We start from the raw sequence: 20204 nt of genomic DNA, 5'->3' as shown, positions 1-20204 counted from the left end.
TGCTCTTTGATATTCCTTCACGGCTCTTGTTTCATGTCCTTGAAAGAGTAGTTTTTGTCCCATGGGATGCCAGATCTCAAAAGCACGATATGATGGGGAAGAAACATAGTTAAATCTAGAAGGGTAGACCTCCACCAAGGCCACTGGCAGAAAATATATGAAAATAAATTATAAATGGATCAGCCTAAAAACGAATCCGTTTTTTTTTTCTTGGCTCTTAAAACAGCTCGTCACCATGTTCTGTGGTAATGAGCCTGGTAGTTTTTTTAATCATTTCAGCAGCATGTATTTGTTCTGCTAATGTTCTCAGACTATCACCGTGCTTTATACTGGTAATTTTGTTGTTCCACATATGTTCTTCTTGCAGGTATGATAAAATTCTTTAAAAAAAAAAAGTTCAAAAATATTTGACAATAACCTTCATAAAATCCGGTTAAAACATGATATCCCATAATTATTTCATCAATATTGTTTTGGGGGCATAGTAAGGTTTATTAAGTAGCAGAGAGATAGGAAATGATGGCATGCTACATCTGATCTGGCCTGCCACAAGACAACTGCACCTTTGTGGTGCATGAACCTCACCTCTGGGTCACCCTGTGTTCCATCTATCTTACTTTTGTCAAAGCAGGTTTTGTTTCTACTCTCTAATATGATCATTGACACTGGCTTGTCCGTTAGCAGAATAACTCATAAAGCTGAGAGGGGAGTTTGATGGAAACTGGTAAAATGATAGAACTTTGGTAGAGGAGAAATGGACTGGATGTTGATTCAGCTTCACATCTGATGACACAATATTACTTTGGCAGAGGTCTCCAGGTACTTTAAAACCATCCTACAAACCTTTGGAGGTAAAATTTCATTAAAAAATGCTGTGATATTACCAGATCAATGCTACCACGTCCCCGGGATCCTTTACTCAACATTTTTAGCTGACCTGTGACACATGTAGCATTGTGGCTAACATTACAAATGGTAATAATGTCTTAGTTTAAATATCTTTTAAAAGATTATTGCCATTTCCAACAATGTCAAAACAAGCGTTTTCACTGCAACAATCTGAGGATTTTTTGGAGATGTGTTTGAATATTTTATTAATGAACATTCTATTCAAAAAAAAAAAAAAGTCTTTGAAACATCATGACAACTTTTAGGCCGTTGCTGCAGGAATGCTCCCCGCTAGCTGGGGTCCTGCTGACAGACAGAGACATAAACAGAAAACAGAACCTGCATGTTCATTTTGGCGTTAATGGGGTGATAAAAGGCTGATCATGTGATTCTTTATTTCCTATTATTCTGTGCATGATTCATCCCTCTTTCAAAACACTCAGATGCAAACATATCTATTACATCTATTGTTGTATTCCCATAAAACACATCCTGACTGAACAGGTCACACGTTTGGAGAGCAACACACTCCGCTGCAAACACTCTGACTAATCACAAGGGTTTGTAGTTAGTTCAGTTTTGCTATTTCTTTTAACTTCAAGATGTATCCTGACTGTGTAATTTCTTAACATATTCAAGTCAGCCATCCTGCTTTGAATGTCAAATCGGCATCTTTTGCAGAGCGAGACTTACACACAAACACCAAAATACCCACATAAGTAAATAAGAGCATTGCAGGCGTTTAGTTCTGCCCCATCTGCCTCTCTCATAGGACTGAGCCCACCCATTAAGTGAAGCCCCTGACTGAGGATTGTGGAACATGGTGGCAGACTTCTTCTCACCCCCCCCCCCTTTCCTGAGGGCAACCTTGTCTTACCAGTTTAATACTCTGCTGATTTTTTATTCAACTTACAATTTAATCACTCGTGAAGTGCAAGATCAGAGGATAACTATGTGCTGAATGTGTCAAAATGCCTACATGTGAAGTCCAGTACATTCTGTTTATTTTAGTCTAATTAGTCTCCTCTGTTACCTGGTAGAAGTGCTTCCTGCAACGCTGCTGTTCCACATGATAATGAAATGCCAGGAGTACAGTATCTGCAGAGGATCAGGTGGGGCCGTGATTTTCTGATGAATTATTTAAGCCATGAAGTGCTGATATCAATGGGTGGCAGCTCCTGTGTAGAACCAGCTTGTGAAGAGCGGAGAGGTTGTTCAGAGTTCACCGCGAATCCCATTTCCTCAGTTCTCCTCACACTTGTCTTTTTGATTGCAGACGCATGCACACTTAACTTTGAGAAACCCTAAAAACACAAACAACACAAAGGATTTTAATACCTGAATATCTTTTAGATCCAATAAGGGAACTTTTAAATATTTAACTGCCGCGCATGTTTGAACTCATGTTTCTTTCATGCTAGGGAAATAACATGTTAAAATGTAGGTCATGCCGCTAGGGTAGGTTGTAAGAAAGCAAAGTTGTAATGCTTTATTTTTGCTTTATTGCTTTATTTTTCATTAAGACCAATGATTTCTTGAAGATACATCAGGCAACCTATTAAAGGAGGTTTTTATTTATTTATGCCTGGATCACAAGCTAATTATCACAATATTTTCTGATAACTGAACCAATTGTTTTCATGACAACAGGTTAATTCACCACCCGAAAACAAACCCAGCAAAAAAAGGTTTTCTCGAGGTAACAAGATAATTAAACAATTAAAAAAAACAGATGTGGCTTTTTTTAAATTTCTAGATCCAGAAAAAAATTACACAATTTCATTCACGCAAGTAAACAAAAGGGATTTTCTTGAGGGGGGGAAAAAAAAGAGTTCTTTTTCTCAAGAAAATAAAAATCAATTAATTTGTAATCTCAAGATAATATAAAAAGCAAGGCTGCTTTCAGCTTCCGTATTAATCGCCATATACTGACTTCAGCACATATAAGGATTTAATGGGCTACAGATTTGTGGATTTCATCATCACCTTTTTCAATGTATTCATTTTTTTAACATTAAAATTGATCATGTATCAAAAATGATAGTTCTCCTGTGGTATTCCTTTTTAGCTCCTACAAAAAGTTTTTGTTTTTTTTAACAAAACTTGTCCATCACATCACATAATACTTCTGCTAAAGCAAACCACTGAGGCTATTTTCAAAGCTTCAAACTGTGAAATTCGTTGAAAGAGGTGGAGGTCATTTTTTTACATATTAAAGTGAAGCAATTGCTAGTATTGCTTTCATCTACAAAAAAATGAGCCCAAATGATTATTTTCAGACTATATTGAAACTTTTGGGAAAATAACATTCAGCTAATGTGTTATGAAGTCTGAATCCGGGGTTGTAGGGGGCATTTCTAAACCCCCTGGTCCATTTCTTACCTCTGAGAATGAAAGGTAGGGGCTCATTATTGTTGAGGTGTGATGAAATGGTGGCTACTGTCAAGCCGAGCATCGCTGGTTAGTGACAACACCAAGAGAACCTACAGAGCTGAGTTGTCACAGAAAACAAATAAGATTCAGTTTAATCCATCTGTATGTTTTGGAGTTGTGGCAGGAACACACACCAAGACAGTCTTGGGAACTACAAAGCTGATTCAGTCATTGTGCCCCCTCCCCATGCCCCGGCACCACCACCACCCCATAACCAACAGGCACCCCCCCCCCCCCCCCACACACACACACACACACACCTTTTATCATCGAGAAATCTGGGAAATCTGTGATTGTTGAAGTGTAGCGTTTGCAGTGATGCTCAGGAACATGTTTTTGTGGTTTTAGTCCCTCTGGTGGTCGGTCGGTGTATTGCTCTTATAGGATAGCACAGTAAAATAATCACCGCTCAGTTTAAAAGCATTTTGACATTAGCATGATGAAATTTAGGATGTAATTTGAAGGTGTGAAACCAGTCAGCTCTTTGACAGGGGATTTCGCTACTATAACAAAATGCAAATGTATAAATTGAACTGTCACAGGGGAAAACTCTGAATGTGAATGTTTGACTTCCACAGTGAAATTCGCTTGTTCTAATTTTGCATCAGCTCTTACAGTGCATTGAAATTCTGCTCCAATTCTCTAACATAATATGTACATGATAACATAACCTTCTGAGGGGCCAGTCTGTTATGTCTTTCTTGTCTTGATCCACCCTATAACCCATAAGGAGCGTTTCATTCTTCAACTAACAAGACATCAATGGAATTATTTGAAAAAATGTTCAAAATTTGTATTAGCGATGTATGAATGCAGGACTCCTCCAGTTGTTTTTATGTAAGTATGGTATGGATTAATAACGCTGTGGACCTTTGGGCATCTCCTATGTGTAATTAATGAGCTATGTCATGATTTAAAGATTCTCCATCAGTGGGTGAAACACTGTGTTACTAATTACGCTGGTAATGATATATCCACAGCTACTGCACCGTCAATGTTTGAAACTCTTGTGAGCTCCAATTTTTTGTTCCTAGTTGCATGATGTGCAGCTGCTGTGTCTGGAAATGATCACCTGGATTGAAAGAGTGTCAGAAAACCTGCCATTGTCTTTTACACTCACCTGCTGCTACAACTCTCAGACATTCACCCAACACACTCAGAGTGAGCAGGTCAAAGCCACAATCACTCATTTCACTAAAGGCTGACAGCCAGCCAGCAGGACACCAGTGCATAAATAATGGCTCCCTGTTTTCATTATTAATGACAAAGAAACATTTAGCTTAATCACCTGGATAAACTCAGAATTAACCGCTCGATGCAAAAGTTTGACTGTTCTGGATGATTTGTGTGACGTACGGGTCGGCACACTCACCGGCTGTCTTCACCCAGGCAGCCACTGCTGATGATCTACTCCCCAGAACAGCCTTGTGTGAATGTCTCTGTGGTGATAAACACCAGATGTAGTCAGAGCCCTGTGTGATGAGACAGCTAATGTTAGCTTAGCATGCAGGAGGGAGTGAAACGCACTTGAATCTTCTCACACAAAGGCCTGTCCGGTACTCCTTGAGGTGGGCAAGAGGAGACTTAAGAGAGTCCTAGCTGGAATTAAAATACTGTAAAAATTTAAGACCCAATAAAGTGTTTTTAATTACTTTACCAAGATATTTTTGTCAGGTAAATGACGACTTTCATTCTGTAGCTTTCTAAATGTTCTGTGGATGTATTATTTCTTTTTCATTATTTGCTTTCTTCAAACTGATGTCTTTTGCACCTGTAGGTGCTCATGTCACCAATCAGGTGACCTCGCCAAGGTGTCTGCTGCGAGGACAAATCACTGCCCTTGATTTATTTAAGAAGGAATTAAATCAGTGAGGCATGAGAACACAGGCAGGTCATCTGTAATAATCCATCTACAGCATCTGAGAGGAAAAAATGTCCTTGAAGAGACAATGATGGATTGATTTTATGTCTCAAGGCAGGGAGCCTGAGCTCCAGTGTACAGTGTCATCAGAAACAGCGTATTGCATGAGCCTCGTCTTGGGTTACAGACTGAAAAGAGCAGATACACTGCTAATATACCAGTGAACACAATGTGAAAAATTATATACAGCAAAACTACATTGTTTTAATCGGTGAGTAGTGTTACTGCTTATGTCACTAGAAATGGGTCTTGTGAGAATTGTCAGTATCGGCGTGTTCACAATTCAGTGCTTTGGGTCAAGTTTTCTAGGCCGACAGATAAAACTGAAAAAATAAATAACAGTTTCACCCAAATATAATTGTAAATGCTTTAAACCTTAATTAGCATTTTTCATTGATATGACAATCTACTCAATGGTACAGCATTATTACAACATTTATCAGTAATTTCATATCGCATCGCGCCAGTTCAAGAGCCGACATACCGGAGAAAACTCCTTGTCATCGTTTGTGTGACTTGCTGCTTCAGGTTCGTCACGTCATAGACGGAAAGACTTAAGAACGTCTAGCTCATACAAGAGCCCGACGGCTGTCAGGGCACTGTGCAGCCGTCCGCACTGAAATACGTCCAACATTTTGAGATGCTGCACAGATGTTTACATTTCGCCTGTCATGTACATAAATTCCTGACTGCGCTACCTATATATACAGCATTAGGCAATTCAGTGACTGAAGAGGAATATCTGCTTTTTTTAAATCAAATATTATCTCTAGAGTTACAGCAAATATAGACATTTTATGAATTTATCAATTTAAATGAGTTGACAGTAAGAACTCTGTTGAATGTGAATGCACTTTCATGATTGCTATTCAGCTTTGTTGGACTCTGAACAGTGTAGAAATTGAGTACTATGTAACAAAGTATTATGTATCATAGTACTATGTACCATGATACATAGTACATAGTACGATGTTAATGGCTTTTTGCTAGTGGTGGACAAAGTAGCCACAAAAGGCAGGAGGATAAAGTCAAAGTCGTGGGATTTGACCTTTAAAAAAAGAGAGGAAAAAGAAAGGAAGAAATGGGAACAGGGTGTGTGTGTGTGTGTGTGTGTGTGTGTGTGTGTGTGTGTGTGTGTGTGTGTGTGTGTGTGTGTGTGTGCGCGTGTGTGCGCGCGCGCACACGCGCGCGAGCATTTGAGGTGTGGGGGCTGTAACTGCTGAATACCTCATTCATTGAAGCTGCTTGGACGTATTGTTTATCTATACATAAACTTATTGCCATGTTTGCTCTGCACAAGTTTGTAGATTTTATCATCACCAAAAAATGTAATTTTGTGCTTTTCAATCCGGTTCTTATTGGACATACATCAGGTCAGGGGTCTCTCTCTCTCTATATATATCTATATCTATATATAGATCTATACCAAAATCTCTCTCTCTCTCTCTCTCTCTCTATATATATATATATATATGTACACATACACACATATTCACTTTATTTAACAGACTAAAAAGTACTTGATGAAGCAATATTGCAGTTAAGTAATAATAAATGTAAAACAAGAGCTCGACTGATCATAAGTTTGTATGCTTCAATGTCCAGCACTACTATGAATTGAAGTATTACGTGTGTCCTACAAGTTGCAGCAGTTGAAAAGCAGCATGTCTCCCCCGGTGCTGTATGGTCCTGCAGTCTAAACAGACTGAAGCTCTCTCCATGTAAGGATAAGTAAGAGTGGAGGGTGTAAAGCTGCTCTTTAGAGGGAAATCACTCTGCACCACTGACGTTTACTCCATCCAATGAACCAGATAAATAGATTATTTCTGCCTTTTCTATTTACTTTAACCACTTTGTTTTCCAGAATTACATTTTTTTTTTTTATCAAGTAGAGACTCTGTTTTCTCTCTTGGGAACCAGCTGCTCTCTCCAAACCCAATCATCTAAACATCCCAGGCGCGCGCTTCATGCGTGTGCGTGGGAGGTTCGTGCACGGCGCCCTTTGGGAATAAATGGGCGGCCCCTCGTCCGCGCGCTAACCCCCCGAACCGAGAGCGCACATTTGTGAGAGTTCCGAATAAGATGGTTATCGCTTGTTTACAGTTTCTGGAGATTGCTTGAATTTTCTGGGTGTGCCAACTCGGATTTACACCAGCACTGTTGCCGTGGTGAGTACACACGTTTATTATTTTAACTTTCCTGAAGATTTAATGGTGTTTGAATAGCAGTTATCGAGTTCATTACATGCATGTATACTGATGCATTTGGATAGGCTTCATCAAAAGGAATACATTTAACTTGTTTTACAAACTGTAGAAAGATTATTATAACAAAGTATTACATTGAATTATATAGATAGACAGACAGATAGATAGATAGACTGCAAAGTAGTTTAATCTAAAATAATAAATCACTTTTACAAGATGATCATGTACTGAGGATGGAAAGTATTTAGCTCGTAACTATGACTACTGAAACAGGCCTATAGGTACCAAAACTGAAAGTAACATAAATTAGAGTATTTGAAACTGTTGAAACAGGATTTAAAAGAATCTAAATGTAAATAGAATCTGATCTATTTACTGTCCTCCAAGGAGATTACATTTGTATAATTAATGAGTTTGTTGTTTTCATGAAACTTGGGTGGAGAAGATTGCACCATGGCCCGTGAAGAACCCCTGGGGTACAATTGTATGCATATCCAAGGTTTTATTTCTTTCTTTTTTCTTTTACAAAAACTACTTTCATTGATTATGCCCTTTAAAAAAAAAAAAAAAGTTTTACTTTACAATTACAAGATAACCTTTAGTTTACATTTTAAAAATCTAAATAGCCGTAAGCATATATGAAGTTGTTACACCCACATCATCAAATGAATTTTCTGCAGATCCAATTTAAACGAGTGATGTGTAGTCTGCGTTCTACCACTGACTTTTTATCTTAATTGTTTTTCTGGATTGCATATTTCATTTTACACTAACCAGATGGAATGCAACAACTGAAATACCAGTTCCTGCTATCACTGAAATACATCCTGTCATTCCACACAGCGTGGTTATTCAGTGACATTGTTTAAAACAATGATAAACACTCCAAGGCACGGTGGAGAAGCCTCTTGTGAAGACTCACTTGTTTGACAGTCATTTCCTGCATTTAAGTTTGGAGTTAAAGGTTTTCCTGGATTCCTCTGCGTCTTCTTTCAGGGGTAGGAGGAAAATGACATTAATTTCAGGGTTCATCTTACTGTGCATGCTGCGTGCCGTTATGCCTCAAGGCCTGACCCCCCGTGGACCGCGGCCGATACCTGGTCAAGGTGACAGACCAGGTCCAACTCAAGCTCCGCAGGAGCCTGAGCCCATACCAGTACCTGCAGGTTGTGAGTGTGAGTTTAGATTTCAGTTAGAGCTCAGTGAAATCGAATAAACTAAATGTGACTTATATTTGTAATCCAGCAAACATTTTGAGTATCTATATATATTTACTTTTGTCTTCAGCCAGGATAATTAACTGTCCCATCAAGCTATTCTTCACCATCGACACCTCAGAGACTATCGCCTTACAGGAGTCCCCACCTGGAGTACTGGTGGAAAACATCAAGGAGTTCACCAAGATGTTTGTCCAGAGGTTGGCTGATGAGGAATATCGGGGTCAGATCCAGATCACCTGGTCCATAGGAGGCCTGCACTTCTCCCAGAAGCAGGTGGTCTTCAGCCAGTTTGCCACCAGGGAGAGTTTCATCAGGAGTCTCAGTGGGATTCGATACCTGGGCAAAGGCACCTACATCGACTGCGCTCTCAAAAATATGACATACCAAATGACCCACCACTACTCAGGAACAAAAGCCGTCTTCTTCTCTGTGGTCATCACTGACGGTCATGTGACAGGAAATCCATGTGGAGGGATAAAGATGATGTCAGACAGGGCCCAGGAACAGGGGATACACATCTTCTCCGTGGCAGCAACCAGAATGATTGATAAAATTGGAATGAGTGAGGTCGCCAGCCCTCCCGCCGAAGTGTACCGCGATGATTACATAGCTGTAGAGATTGTGGATGGAAGGCCGAGAATACAGACGAAATCCATTGATCGCATCATTAAAATCATGGTGACCTGGAACATTTTTCCATTCTTTCCTGACATTGTCATTCATTTAGGTACTTTTCACTTACTTTGGTCTTTTCTTTACAGAAACATCAAGCATACTTACAGGTAAGAAAAGATTGCATGAATTTTTTAAGCCATCAAAGTATGCGAAAAGATACTGCACCTACAGTACATAGGGATGTCAGACACATTTACCTCTTTAGTAATTGTATGAAGTGTCTCGTTGTAATCAGTTCTCACATTTAATATTTTCTTTGTCCACACTGCTTCCGTAGTGCTACGAACATAAATGTCTTCAGACTCCAGGAATCATTGGACCAAAAGGGCATCATGGTCAAAAAGTAAGCTTTTGAATCAAATTTAAATAAATTAATGCATCTTTAAGTATTTATGTAAAATGAATATTTTTTTTCCTTACATAGGGTGCAAAAGGAATTCGAGGTGTGGCTGGGCCAAAAGGTGAAAAGGGGAGACAGGTAGGATGATCATGTAACCCAGTTTAGAGAGGACACCAACAAATCTATTTTTTTCATAAATGCTCAAATATCTCTGTAAATTCTGAATGTAATGTTCTATATTGCAGGGTGATCCTGGAATCGAAGGCCCGATTGGTCCACCTGGTTCAAAGGTTTGCTGAGGGCTCGATGATTGTGTGTGTGTTATGGTGTTTTGTTTCACTGACGTGTCTCCCCTGTGCTCCGATGTAGGGAAACATTGGTCCGAAAGGAGAAAAGGTGAGAGGGAAATCTTAACTTGTGTTTATCTGTTGATGTGTCAGCTTGACTGAAGTGCTGTTTGGGTTCACGGGTACCTCTTACTTCAACAGGGGGACATTGGACAAAGTGGAGCAAAGGTAAACCTTGTTTTTAATTTCATGCATACATTTGATTTTTCTAGTTGTGTCCAACTACCGTAAATCTGTATTATTGCCTATGTTTACAAATCATCTGTTTCAAATTATCTGTTTTCATTGACCTCCAAATATTCAGGGTTTTAGAGGAGAGTACGGCAGGAATGGGACTGACGGACAAAAGGTGAGTCGATATAACGAAGTGCAAAGGTACGTCTATATGTTGAGGATACTGATGGTAGAGGAAATGTGGCAGGGTGACAGAAGGAGTTTACTGAGATAATGTCAAGTCTTAAGACGAAGCTTGATATTTGTGGAGAAATAGGCTGAACAACAAAAGCAAGGTCGCTATGACTCTCGTTCTACTACAGCGTATACTGTATATATTATATGATTTAATGTATTATGTGGATATCCTCAGGGTAAAATGGGCCGAATAGGAGCACCTGGTTGCAAAGGGGATCCAGGTGAAAGTGTAAGTTGTTGTTTGTAATTATATCTTTAACCACATCTTCGGTTTAAAGAAATAATCTGATGAATTTTGAAAACCTTCATTAATGTTGTTAAATTTTGGTTAACTTGTTTCCTGATTTAGTTTAATAATGCAAGAAATAAAATATATAATTTTGATGTTCAAAAAGGGACCAACTGGCTACCTAGGAGAAGTAGGAGAGACTGGGCCACCGGGTGACCTAGGAAAGAAGGTCTGTATTAAATCCAATTAAATCTCTGTCTTTGAATGAAGCACATAAAGTGAGTATCACTTTTGATAGTATCACAATTAGAAGACATTCAATGCATGCAACAAACTTTGATTCATTTAAATATTTGGATTTTGAATGGCGTTCCCCAAGGTTCAATCCTGGGCCCTATTTGTTTCACTACGTAGTTTTTTAAAGATTTGTAGGGGCATGCAGTCTGAAGCCTAGCCTGATGGGAGGGGTTGAGAACAGGGAGACTGAGCTGATTTTCTTCCGGGACTGGCTTGAATTCCAGAATCCATGGCCTCTAACTATTTGTCCTTTAAATATCGGATTCATAAATGTACCTTCATTCCAGATCAAGTCTTTGGCCAGATTGGGAAGAGTATATTCACAGATTTCATCACCTCATTAAGATCCTTCAGAGGAACAGCTGAGATTGTTGGATCCAGAGTTTGACAGGAAACAGTTCAGACTTTATTTTGATTAAATAAGAGGCTGGTGGTGGAGTCCATAAATAGAGAATCCAGATGACTTAATCCAGATGAGAAGGTCTAAAAACAGCATATTAAAATAGAGGCAGGAACAAGTACAGGAGGCTGACCTTCAGCGACGAAGACATGAGGTAATGTTGAGTACCCCGCAATCTATGAAGGTGAAGGGCAAGGGTATAAATATATAAATTGAAAACTCATGAAGTTGATGGAAAAATCTAACAAAAAGAGTAAAGAAAGGGAAGTCTGGGCTCCCCTGCTAAAACTGCAACCTACGTGTTCCAACTATGGATAAAATGGATCTCTGGATGGATAAATATCACCAAGTCCAGCATGACAATACGAAACAGGGGACAGTAACTAGGACATTTTTAGTAATGGAGCTAAATGTTTTTGTTTTTTTTTCCATAGCATCATCTGCCATTTCATACACCACATTACACTAATATTATTTGCCTAAATTCTTTAGATTTTTGCATTTTATTTCAAGCCCAATTAAAAAAATTTTGTCCACTGCTGATGAAAGTAGCATTTTTTTAAATTCTATTTTCAGGTGTGTGATGTTTTCAGCGTTTTTTGCTCTTTTGTTTTTCAGGGTGACCCTGGCATCCCTGGGAAATCTGGTCCCCCTGGCATCGTCGGTGAACCAGGGCGAAAGGTGACCATTAAAACATAGAGGAAAACATTGTCTGAAAATTCAAATCTTCATATACTTTAAAGTCAGAACCTCTCAACTGAGTCTTTGGCTCTTTAGGGTGAAAGAGGATATCCTGGAAATCCAGGACCACCAGGACAAAGGGGGACGCCAGTACGAATTCTACTTAATTTTCCTTAAATTAATTTAATTGAACTGTTACACAGTGAGTCCATGACTTCAAAATATAACTTTTAACTCTTTTAGGGGCGTGATGGAAAACCTGGGGAAAAAGGTCATGAGGTATTTTATTAAATGAATAATTTGCTTTTCAAGAGTTTATTGTTTGGTAAAAAACAAATCTGATGAAACAAATATGAACAGGGAGGGAGAGGAAACCCTGGAAAAAAGGGAACAGCAGGAACTGTCGGAAAGAAAGGCGAGAAGGTAAATCCTGAGAACTCATCGATGATATGCTTTGTTCACTTTCTTTACTCTTTCTCTGTCTTTGAATGTTGTCTTCATATTTGAAACTTTGGTTGTGGAGCAGCTCCAACAACAGCTGCTTTTAAATAAACATCTTGGGAAAGTAGGAGAATATGAGCTGTACAGTTGCTCAACTTTAAATGCGAGAGAAAAAAAATGAGAGAAAAAAGCCGGTGTTATGAATGCTAAGAGGCATTAAAGGAAAGACTAACAGCAGCAGATGCAATTGACTGAATGTGGGATTTCAACCTTTTGACGTCTGATAAGTTTCAAATATTTTTCAGTATAATGAGAGCTTTGATGCCCTCAAACACATTCTCAGGAGAAATTGGTCGTATACCTCCCTGAAACAGAATTATTGCCCTGCTTTTCATAGAGTGGTTTATGATTAACAGTGTGGTGCACAGTCTGACACATTCCTTTATCCTAGGGAGAACGAGGACTACCAGGAGGCCGAGGTCAAGTTGGGGAAGATGGATTTAAGGGTGCAAAGGTGAAAGGAATGAAAGGCAGATTTTGGCAGCTTTCTAAGAAGTCTTCCTTCCATTGTTATTCTCTCATGAACACACGACTTCTCTGGATGACCATATTCACATGATTTACAAAAGAAAATAGTTTATGTTGGACTGGGTTCAAGTGACATGAGTAAAGCTGTTCTCTCTGTTATACTTGGTTGTTCCAGGGTGACCAGGGGCTACCAGGACCGAGGGGTCAGTCGGGAGCACCAGGAGGCCCTGGACCAAATGTGTGTTGTCTAATTCACCGTCACTTTCACCTAAGAGACACACTTCAATATTGTGATCCTGTTTTGACGAAAGCAAACCCCGCTCAAAATGCCGCAGTTCGAGATGAAGACTGTTAATGTTTGGAATGAATGAGTGTATACATCAACATGGAAGATTTATTCATATCATATTAACATCCTATTATACACAGATAATAGAATTAAAAGGCTAATTCAGGGCTGCCCACAAAGTGGGGTCTGAGGGGCAATTAGGTTTGATTTGGCCCATCAAATGTAAAACATAATGAATGCATAAATATGATTCATAGTAATAATGGGTCTAATAATATAAGTAAAACAAATTTCAATATTCTGGACAGTAAATCTCTGTTTAGGTCCCTCTCAACCTTGTGGGGTGGTTCTGTGTCATCTTCTAGCTCAGGTCCTCTACCAGAGGCCTGGGAGCCTGAGGGTTCTATGCAGTATCTTAGCTGTTCCTAGGACTGCGCTCTTCTGGACTGAGGTTTCAGGTGTTGTTCCTGGAATCTGCTGGAGCCCCTCTCCCAGTTTGGGGGTCACTGCCCCAAGTGCTCCTACTTCCATGGGGACCACGTCAACCTTGACCTTCCAAAACAGTTCTAACTGTTCTTTTAACCTCTGGTATTTCTCAACCCTCTCATGTTCCTTCTTCCTGATGTTGGCTCACCAGATGTCACCACATCTGTCACCACTGTCCTCTTCTGCTCTTTGTCCACCACTACTACGTCCGGTTGGTTCGCCAGTAGCTGTTTGTCAGTCTGGAAGCTAAAGTCCCACAGCACCTTAGCCCTGTTGTTCTCAACCACTTTTGGTGGTATGTTCCATTGAGATTTGGGTACTTCTGGTCCATACTGGGTACAGATGTTTCTGCACACTATCCCAACACTTGGTTGTGCCTCTCCATGTACACTTTTGCGGCTAGCATCTTACACCACGCTACTATGTGTTGGACTGTCTCAGGAGCATCCTTACACAGCCTGCACCTTGGGTCTGATCTGGTATGGTAGACCTTGGCCTCTATGACTCTTGTGCATCCATGATGAGTGCCTCTGTGCTGTCTTTCACTCCAGCATGTTCCAGCCATTGGTAGGTCCTCCTGATATCAACCACTTCCTCAGTTTCTGTTGGAGGCTCTCAGTTTACTGTTGATATTGTGCGGTTCCAGACATTCCAGTATCCAAGTGTGTGGCACTGAGTCGTAGGCTTTCTTGTATTGTAATCAATCCAGGCGGTGCACAGGTTGGTGTGTCTGCTCTTAGTCTCAGGTGCTTAAATATCCATCCATCCATCTATCGATATCTATATAGATATAAACATATGTGTATATATGTATGTGTGTGCATATATGAATGTGTATATATATATATATATATATATATATATGCATGTATTTATGTGTACATACACTTATGTATATATGTATATTTATCTTTAATTATTATTACAATATCTGTTAAAAAGAAATACAATTTCAAAAATACACATCAAATCACTATTTAAGCTTATTTATTAACAAATTATCATTATAATGTCTCATAAAAATATTTTTAATAATACACATTAATTCACTGTCAAGGCCCTGTTGTGCTTTTCAAATAAAATCTTTTCCAAAGGAAGCAGAGTGACTACTGCAGCTGATCACTCACAGGATGGCTGAAGTTAACCTCTGAGTCCTTCAGTTACAGGACACGTGTGTTCTCCTGATTCTGATTGTTTCATATACCTGCACCTGGTATCACCTTACAAAAACACACTGTACTCAACATGTAGTCTTAAGACATGTTTAAACTATGTGACAGTTCTTCGTACCATTTGGCATTTCAGCAACACTAAGTGTGTTTACTTCTTGCTTGCCGCCCTCCGAGATCATCCCCGTCTGATATTTTCAACGTGCTGTTTTTAATGTCTCCTTTTTTCTTTTCTTTTTTTACAGCACTTTTCTTTGACTCTTTGTTCCACCTCAAAGACTTACTTTCCTTTTGTGTTGTTGGTGTATACACTCAGCCTCACCTCACATAAATGGTTTTCATTTTTCATTGTGACATGTTTTGAAGGGGCGCTGCATAGCTCTAGATGCTGTTTTTATTATTATTATTATTATTATTATTATTATTATTATTATTATTAATAAATATCATCTCCTGTGGTTGCAGGGCACCATGGGAGATCCTGGAGATACTGGGTCAAGGGGAGACACTGGCACACCTGGACCAAAGGTGAATTGAACTTTTCTCTACATCAGAATTTTTCTCCTCTGCCTACTTTACTCCGCTGCTTTAAGCTTCCAGCTGATTACAGTGCTGCTGTGTTGTTGTTTTGTTATTTCTTCAAGGGTGACCGAGGGAGACCAGGCTTCAGTTATCCTGGACCCAGAGGACCCACTGTATGGTTTCCTGTTTACCACATAAAATTCTTGCATGTCTTTAATGTCTGTGTTCTAGTCTTTATTTACTTAACTGTATTTCCCAGGGAGACCGAGGTGACCCAGGCAGACTGGGACCCAGAGGGGTAAGAGGTGATTGCGGGGCCAAAGGAGATCCTGGAGCAAAGGGAGAAAAAGGAGACCCTGTAAGTTTGTTGATTAGTTTTTTGGATATCAATTAGAGATGCCAACTGGTGTTTGTTTTTTTCAAAAGGCAAATACATGTCTCTGTTCCAAGATTACAACAAACAACAGTTTCGCCTTTAGCCGGTGTGTCATGTAGCCAAGCGGGTAACCTCTTGTTGCTCTCCAATCGCGAAGATTTCTGTCATAATATCATGAAAGTAAAGTGAATTTTGAGCTCATAGCATTACAGGATAATATAGTTTGAAAGTTGAGCAGCAATGTGTCTTTCCAAGAACAATGTCTCCATAGTCCATAAAAACAGATTTAATTATGGACTCATAGGGACAGTTTCCTTAGCAGAACATGCCAGGGCCAAAGCAAACTTTCACAGGCACGTCTGTGAATTGTCCTAAGGAACATTATTAGTTTTTAAGGAGGAAAATTCCTAAACAGAAATTAAAGTTCATTCAACTCCTTTGTGTTGTAATCAGAGACATTTGTTATAGACAATTCAAAAGCTCTGCAATGGGGAAATCATCTGAAACTTGGGAGACATTAATGACGTTTTTGGTTGACTTAAAGAAAAAAGACAATATGTTGCAAGTGTCATGTTTTGGAAGAATCTTCCGCTACACATTAAATATGAGAGAAATCAGGGTTCATACACATTTCCTACCAATATATTTTGAAAGCTTTTCAAAACTTTTTTTAAAGAAAAATTTCAGAAACACATTTTAAAAATATCTTCTTGAAACATAAACACAAATCCATGACAAAAATTGGTAGCCTACATTTAACTAATACCAATGACAGGCTACTTGGCTTGATATAACATAAACTTGAATTAATTCAATTTGAACAAGGATATTTTTAACAGTTGAGGCGAATTTTAAGACTAATCATTTGTTTAAAAAAAATTCTTCAGGCCTCTAAATCACTTTTTTTCTCATTCCCTGACCTTTCAAGGGTTTTTTTGGTGACCGTATGAACCCTGATAAATCAAGGTGGTGTGTTGGTCGGGTTTGGGGGCTTTTCTTTTGTTTGATTATGGCTTTTTTTTGTATCTTTATGATTTATGATCATGTTGGACATAAGTTATCACTTGGATTTATTCCTCTTCACCCAATGATGAATAAATAAGCCAATCACCAACACTTAATTGAGAACAGCTTGGAAGAGGCAACCGTCAGTCGATTGTGCAATACTTACAATAATACTGTGCTGACTAATATTTTTGTTAAAAACCAAAAGCCAATTCTAAAAAAAAAAGAAAAAAAAAAAGAGAGAGAAACATAAAATAACTGGTTTTCTGCTTAGGGGGAGCCAGGTGAGCCGGGACAGCCAGGAGAGAGAGGAATTAGAGGAGACCCTGGCCCAGATGTAAGTACCAGCACAAACACCAATCATGACTTGACCATGCCTGCACATTTTTGATCCGATTGCATGGATCTGTACTTGTGTTTGCGCAGGGTGGCACTGGACTGGTCGGTGATCCTGGACTCACTGTGAGTACATTTTTAAAAGCCCGACAGTTTAATAACGCCGTGAACTCGCCATGTTTGTCTTATTGGTGAACTCTGCTTCTTTTCACCACAGGATTGTGATGTCATGACTTACATCAGGGAAACGTGCGGTTGTTGTGGTAAGCAAATATCATCACCAAGGTAAAGACTTGAGCTAAAGTAATATTTACACAGAAGAAGCAAGCACAGCTGATATCCATCAAATTCCTCAGGCTTTTCTAATCTATGTCTCAGACTGTGAGAAGCGCTGCGGGGCTCTGGACATCGTATTTGTAATTGATAGCTCTGAGAGCGTCGGCCTGATGAACTTCACTATGGAAAAGAACTTTGTTATCAACACCATCAACCGGCTGGGATCTATGGCCAACGACCCTGCGTCACCAACCGGTAAATTTAGCACAAACACGCATTACAGATGATCCTTTTGGAGACGTGTGTGACAATGAAGACTCCATAAAAGATAAACCGTATCCAAAGAGTGAAGCACATAATAATGAAAATAACGCTAGATTCCAAAAAGCGAGAATGCTCTTCATTAACAGTGAAGCAACAACCGAGTACCGCTGGTGTTTTTTTTAGGCATCAGAACGGTTTGTATTACCATTTTTTTAAATTATGGACTGCAAAAACAAAAATAAAATCTGAGAAATGTCCTTTGTATTGACTCTTTAAAACAAAGAAAGTTTATCCTTTGGATAAAGCTGGAAATTTTTCATCTTATTCCTAAAACTGCAATCAAAGCTATAGTAAGTTTGCCCCCCCCCCCCCCCCCTTCGTGGTATGAGAATAATTTCAGTATGGATGTAAATTGTAAAAATGTATCCAACAATGAGAATGATTCAATATTTTATCTGATGCAGAATTAGTCTTAAGCTTTTTTTTATTAGTTGCCATCAGAGATATTGCAGCTATTTTATATATCAAAGCTGCCACAGCCACAAAGTAAAAAAAAGAAAGACAGAAAAACAACTCCTTTTACTGCCAAAAGCAAAGATTTTACCTCGTGGTGAACTTGTGTGACAAGAACTTGAAATTAAGAGATTTTCATGTGTGAATATTCCTGCATTTACAGCCTTAACAGACCATAAAAAGATCGATTCTGCTTCTGCAGTACAGTCCAAGCTGGAACTTTTAAAACCATGGCTGAAAATAGTCCCCGAGAAACCCATCAACTACTAAAAGTCTATCCATCTACATCCCAATTTGAAAGATGAATCATGTCAGCGAGACACAACCTAATACTTGAGGTTTCTTATAGGATTTGTAAAACTGACATTCTAAACACAACCATTTGTTTTACTATTAAAACATCAGTGTATAAACACACTGTCCCTCTTGTCATGGTTCCCCATCTCAGGTACAAGAGTTGGAGTTGTGCAGTACAGTCACAACGGGACCTTTGAAGCCATTCGTCTTGATGACCCGACCATCAACTCCATGTCTGCTTTCAAAACGGCGGTGAAGAATCTACAGTGGATCGCTGGGGGAACATTCACCCCCTCGGCGCTCAAGTTCGCCTACGATCACCTCATCAGGGACAGCAAGAGAGCTCGAGCCTCAGTGTCCGTGGTGGTGATTACGGACGGCCGCTTTGACCCACGCGATGATGAGGATCTGCTCGGTTATCTTTGCCGTGATGACAGAGTGGTGGTGAACGCCATCGGAGTTGGTGATATGTTTCGAAAGGTGCAGGATGATGAGATCCTGGGGTCGATCGCGTGTGACAACAAGGAACGTGTCACTGGAATGAAATATTTTGTTGACTTGGTCGCAGAGAATTTCATAGACAAAATGGAGACGGTGTTGTGTCCTGGTAAGCCTCTGACAGTTAATGATACTCGTCCACATGTTCATTTCTCTCACCTTGATCTATTTGGTTTCCCAAACAGAGCCAGTTATTGTGTGTCCTGATCTCCCCTGTCAAAACAGTAGGTGTCACTCATGGCTTTATTATTCATCAAATACTGGAATGAAGCGCAGCTCATTGATTGATTTGGTGACTTTTTATTACAGAACCTGATGTTGCCCAATGTGTTCACCGGCCTGTGGATCTGGTGTTTCTACTAGATGGCTCAGAGCGCCTCGGGGAGGAGAACTTCCGTTACGTTCGGGAATTTGTGCAAAAGGCAGTGGACAGACTGGGACTAGCTCAGAGCAGGACGGATCTCATGAGAGCCCGCATAGCTCTGATGGAATATGGCAATGAGGATGAGCACCACATAGCCTTCTCTCTCACCCACGACCCTGTTCTCATGGCAGACGGTATAGCGCGTCTGCCATACCTGGATTCTTCCTCCAGCGTGGCGCCGGCCATCATCCACGCTATCGATAACATCTTGGGTAAAGGAAATACTCGGCAGACGAGACGCAATGCGGAGATTTCATTCGTTTTCGTCACTGACGGCATCACCGACACCAAAAACCTGGAGGAGGCGATTAGTGCAATGCGTGGGTCACAGGTCGTCTCCACAGTGATCACCACAGGAAGTGACGTTGACCAGGAAGTCTTACTAAAGCTGGCCATGGGAGACCGGGATGCCATCTTTAAAAGACAAGACGTCTCTGATCTGTCTCAGACGAGCTTGTTTGAAGATTTCATTAAGTGGGTTTGTTAACAAGAGCACACACTGGAGACAAACATCATATTGGTGCTACTGACATTATCAAGCCTTCTAAATATGAGGTACTAGTTTACTATGACTCCACTTCGCACTGTACAATCTGCACATGACAACTATATTCATCCTGAATACTTTCTATGTAATAAAACAGTACGAGCATTCGTCATCAACCACAAAGCTTTCCTGATTTAAGATAATAAACCTGCCGTTTGTTGGACACTGCAGTACTGTCTTCTGT

The 20204-nt window shown here is 39.7% G+C and overlaps 1 protein-coding gene across 2 annotated transcripts; it reads left to right on the top strand.

The window, feature by feature from the left end:
• Positions 1-7264: 7264 nt before the first annotated feature.
• Positions 7265-20177, top strand: LOC147251957 (collagen alpha-2(VI) chain-like). 2 transcript variants are annotated; one of them, XM_086220003.1, is made up of 28 exons: positions 7265-7410; positions 8446-8618; positions 8737-9347; positions 9431-9451; positions 9622-9687; positions 9769-9822; positions 9930-9974; positions 10054-10080; positions 10173-10199; positions 10336-10380; positions 10618-10671; positions 10838-10900; positions 11987-12049; positions 12146-12199; positions 12293-12328; positions 12410-12472; positions 12942-13004; positions 13194-13256; positions 15428-15490; positions 15607-15657; positions 15744-15842; positions 17140-17202; positions 17292-17327; positions 17419-17464; positions 17580-17732; positions 18703-19158; positions 19235-19273; positions 19359-20177. In XM_086220003.1, the coding sequence occupies exons 2-28, from the start codon at positions 8459-8461 to the stop codon at positions 19958-19960; spliced, it is 3123 nt and encodes a 1040-aa protein (XP_086076129.1). In that variant the 5' UTR covers positions 7265-7410; positions 8446-8458; the 3' UTR covers positions 19961-20177. The 2 variants fall into 2 exon arrangements, with proteins under 2 accessions (XP_086076129.1, XP_086076128.1); XM_086220002.1 differs by having other exon boundaries at positions 8446-8624.
• The last annotated feature ends 27 nt before the right edge of the window (positions 20178-20204 follow it).

Source organism: Aulostomus chinensis, chromosome 12 (genome assembly GCF_037954235.1).
Source record: "Aulostomus chinensis isolate RoL2024-O1b breed Wild chromosome 12, RoL_Achi_v1.0, whole genome shotgun sequence".
NCBI lineage: Eukaryota > Metazoa > Chordata > Actinopteri > Syngnathiformes > Aulostomidae > Aulostomus > Aulostomus chinensis.
Note: the sequence above shows the minus strand (reverse complement) of the source record. Positions and strands in the feature narration are given on the sequence as shown.